At 37.4% G+C, this 4,697-nt stretch overlaps 1 protein-coding gene across 1 annotated transcript in view; it reads right to left on the reverse strand.

Moving 5' to 3' along the window:
• Window positions 1-3,198: 3,198 nt before the first annotated feature.
• KRT23 (keratin 23 (histone deacetylase inducible)) overlaps window positions 3,199-4,697 on the reverse strand; it is a 16,930-nt gene continuing 15,431 nt past the window's right edge. The window contains exon 8 of the mRNA XM_008594770.1: window positions 3,199-3,582. Coding sequence (XP_008592992.1) covers window positions 3,488-3,582 — 95 coding nt within the window. The 3' untranslated portion in view covers window positions 3,199-3,487. The remainder of the gene's footprint in view (window positions 3,583-4,697) is intronic.

The raw sequence follows: 4,697 nt of genomic DNA on the forward strand, positions 1-4,697 counted from the left end.
GTGTTTCCTAAATTAAATTTTTCAGTCACTTGGCTTAGAAATGTTTTCCCTGTGAGTCTCCTATTTGCATATGTTACTATTTTAATTCACTGTGAAAAAAAGAGGTAAAGAAAACAAGAAGGCTAAAATAACACAGCACATTTTTACTATAAAACTTATTACAGGAGCCTAATGCTTTGGCAAAATATTTCATTAAGCACCTGGAAGAGATTTTGCTAGACTTATGTGGAGGTATGTTTGCAGAGTCTTGTGAGATACTTTTCAAAGTATTCCTCTTCTAAATTTTTATTCATTTGCATTTTCTGGACCCAGTTTTCTACAATTCTGTAAAATGAAACTCTAATCACAAGCATTTGTGAATGACATGAAGGAGGTTTTTATTTTTTATTAGTTGTCCTTAATTCCTGTGGAGAGTATTAAAAAGTTAATAGTATGGAGAACATACACACAAATAAAAAAGCACTCACCCGAAACTACTAAAGCAGTAGGTTCTCAATCTTGGCTGTACATGGTAAGTGCTTGCAATCTTTAAAATATATTGATGCCTGACTCCTAACCTTTCAAAATCTTGATTTGGTCTAGAATGTAGCTTGGGCATTAGAATTTTCAAATCTTCCCAGGTGATCCTGAGGAGAGCCAAGTTTGAGAGCCCCTGTGTTAAAGAAACTTTCCTGTATCCCTTTCTCTTAGCCACCTTTTGCCACCATAATTCAAGTCCTTGCTTCCTCTCCCCACCTCCAATAATAAATTTTTACGAAGTTTAGTTTCCAATTTCACACATCATCCACAGAGCAGATGTGCAAAAATCATAGTAGAAAAAACGAATCTATAATGGCCTCTATTGATTGAATTGAAAACTATTAGATTAATTTATCCACTCAAACATCTTATGATATTGTAGGCAAATATAAACATTAAATTCCAAAGTAATACTTTATACTTCTCTGGATTAGCCAGCTATCTGTTTAATTGATCTTTGGGTAATAGAATGGTGATTGCTATTTATTTCAAAGTGTTTCTGGAAGAAAACGATAGAATTCATTACCACCTCCTTTATGTGGGTTGGGTGTGCATGTTGGTTAAAATCAAATACAAACAAAAACTTCTTTGGTTGGCAACTCACCTGAACACACAAGCATTAATCAATTGGTAATGGGTGTTTTGAAAATTTGGGGGCTGATTTAAATGTGGGAGGAAGGTTATTCTGTGTTACCTAGAGCCAAAACTCAGGCAATTGTCTTTTAATTCAGGTAAATGGTTTAATTTCTCTCCACTTGCTTCTCCTGTGTGAAATAGAGGCAATTCTTTATTGATATGGTGACCAACCACCCTGGGATGCCTGCAAGGAGTTTCCTGGGCAAACCAGGATGAGTTGGTCACCCTAACCGATACAGTGAAAATTATGAGAATTTAAGGAGATTTAAGTCGTTGGATAAAAAATTATTTACTTGTTATGATTTACTATTTCCAAATCCTACATTAACTATGATTGTAAATGGATAAATGTACTGATTTTTTTCTGGGTTTGGTAGTATAACTTCCTCTTCACTTGTCATACTCCTTTTGAATATTCTTCAAAAAAAATATTTAGCAGTGCTCAAACTTCATCTTGAGAAAAATAGGTATATTTTATGTACATTTTCTAGGTTTCAACAAAGAAATAATAATATCCAAAGTAGCAGAATGAATTGGTACTAAAATACAGGAAAAGTTCACTTTTATATATGCTTTGAGTCTATAGTAAAATGAAATAGAAAAAAAAAAAAACCCTAATGAAGTCTAATATGGATTCATTCTTGCCCAAAATAACATCAAAAGTCACCATAGACAAATACAAAGAAAACTCATTGAAGATGTTTGTGTATTGCTTATCTTTGAGTCACTTTGAAATAATCACACAGTAAAGATAAATAAATATATAATTTTATACCAGGGAATTAATGTATTAAGTCAATAACACATTTTGAGCAACGATGTGGTTATCCTGGGTTCTTTTTGCCTGATTTCTAGTTGTTAGGGGCTGTTTTTCTATTCTTTGGGCATTAAGTATCAGAAAAAACAGCTGTTGCCTTAAAGGAAAGATGAATCCAGTTTTAACAGACACCCAATTCAGAAAATATCAAAAACAGTTCTTTCCAAGAGAGTGTTAAAACAGAGACAAAAAATATACGCAGCATTGCCAATGTGTTAGATGACAAGGGAATTAGATGACACCCACTTTTAGTTTAACAACTGTTAAAGAAATCAAGCGACCTGATCTAGACCCAGCTTCATCAGTCCAGTGAGGGAGGGAGTGAGGGAGTGAGTGCCTTCACTGTTCTAGATGTCATATTTTTGTCTGCAAAAGAGGAGATTTCGACTATCCTGTGCATATGGTTTCTTAAATTGTTAACATACTATAATTCCATGTAGAGTATCTGATGATATATTAATGGATGTGGATTTTTATCTTCTTTATCTCCACATTGCTCCTCTTACCAGCCTTGGAACAATGGCCCACATAACTAGAATTTGAGAAAATGGCACCTTCTTCAGGGGACAGGGGTACTTAGTCTCAGTGCTTTAGCCACCTACTCCCGCTCAACATTTGTATTCTGGATACAAATATTTTCAATTTGGATCTTGGAAGAGTCACTCCCTTTTTAAGGTCTTTAGTATCTGTCCGTAATGAGGATTTTTTTACCCCCTAAATCTTCTTTTCTAGCTTTAACTCTCTTTTAGAAATTTCTACTCTATTTCTTTTTTAAAACGGAAAGGACATTCTTGGGGGGGAGGGGAGAAAGGGAGGAGGGAGGGAGGTGTCGGTGATGGGCCATAATAATCATATACATTGTATATTGACAAAATAAAAATTTAACAAAAAAAATAAAAAAAATAAAAAGAGATGAACAACTCAAAAAAAAAAAAGCGAGAGAATAATTTTTGGTCATCTCATACTCTCAGTGAGGCTTTCTATGCCTCCTTTTTTCTGTTTCTTTCCTTCCCTTCTGGCAGAAGTCTGGAGAGCCTCATGAGCCATATCTCGTCACTAAGTTGCCTGGCTTCAGGATAACAATTCTGCCCAGTGTTTTGCTGCTGTGGACCTGTTTGAGGCATCGAATTTGCTCAGGATCTTTCATGGACAATGCTTGGAGAACCTCTCCTTAGGATGAAACTTTGAGGTCCTGTCTCACCTTATGATATAAAAAAGACATGATGCAGCTGGTGTGGAGTTTTATTGGCTACAAAACAGATGCACAAGAATGGGAATCTGAAGATTGTAGTAGGAAAGTAGAGTTTTAAACTCATACTTTGGTTCCAAAAGTGCAGCAGTATATTAAGAGCATTACGGGAAGTCTGGTGAGATTGTTACAGAGAAGAAAACCCCCAAAGTTTCTCAGTTTGATAACTCCAAGGATACCTCTTAGAGCTCACCCATTAGTGTCTGGGCAAGGACTTTCCACTGGAGAAAAATAGTTTTTAACACAGGCAGAAACTTTTATTGGCCTCATGCATGCTTTTGGATCTCATTCACTTGAGAAAGAACTATTCTTCCATTGACGCTCTCCTGTGTGATGGCCTTGATCTTCGGAGCTGCAGATGCTGAGAGAAAGCACAGAGAGGTCACTGCCATGCTCCCCCCTCCATCTGAACTGTTCCCATCTTCAGTTCCCTGCCATCAGCACCTGAATGCTCTCTGCACCTTCCAAAATGATCACTAAGCAATATGATAGGCTCTGCTGCAGCAAAAAGGGACCTCACCAAGGAGGATTTTCCCTCCCATCCTCTAGGAAATGAGGGTGTCCAAACAGTGTCACCTTCTAGAAGTCAAGATCTTCACCCTGGGTGACAGGAAGCTAGCCTTTTATCACAAGCACCCAAGGAGTTCTCTCTGCTCTTGTAGGCTCTGCAGCACTTGCATCGCAGATTCTGTGAGCTCACAGAGCCCTAAGTGTGATTCAGGGCACTTCATTTTAAGATCTAGAAAGCATGCCACCTGAGGGATGGGTGAGAGCCAAGGATGTTTATCATGGTCACTGTTTTCAAAGATATGCCTCATTCGAATGAGTGCCTTGTTGACACATTAATAAACTGAACCAAATCTAGACCATAAGGAAGAATTGAAACCATTAATAAAGACACAAGGGGTAATTCTGTTAAAATCAAATCTCTCCAACAATAGACTGGACCATCCCCTCAATTAATGGGTTTCACATCCCTGGATGTGGGTAAGGAGAGCCCTAAGGACCATGTGTTGCATCATGCAGAGGGGTAGGAGTTAGACCAGCTGCTCTGTGATGATGACCCAGCTCTCATTCTCTGAATTGTTAGTGCCTTAGAACAGTTTTTACCACAAACTAATCAGAAAGTGCTGCTTGTCCTAGACGTTGTTTTCCTGGACTTTTCTGTAAGATATTAAAGTTAGTCTGAGAAAAATAGGGTTCCCAGGTCAAAGATGTTTGGGAATACTGGGTTTACCAAAGGAAACTTTTGCTGTTGCTTTTTTTCTCTTTGTTGTTCCTTTCCCCCCTCTCAGCAGTACTTGTTCTGTCTTTAACATACTGAAATGCAACATGACTGTTCAAGAAGAGGATAACTGTACATAGTATTCCCGATCTCATCTCACCAGAGAGCACATCTTTCATAATACGGGTTGAGAACCCTTATTCAAAATGCTTGAAACCAGAAAGAAGTAGTTTAGATTTCAGATTTTTTTT

This window comes from Galeopterus variegatus, unplaced genomic scaffold (genome assembly GCF_000696425.1).
Source record: "Galeopterus variegatus unplaced genomic scaffold, G_variegatus-3.0.2 Scaffold11490, whole genome shotgun sequence".
In the NCBI taxonomy this organism is placed as follows: Eukaryota; Metazoa; Chordata; class Mammalia; order Dermoptera; family Cynocephalidae; genus Galeopterus; species Galeopterus variegatus.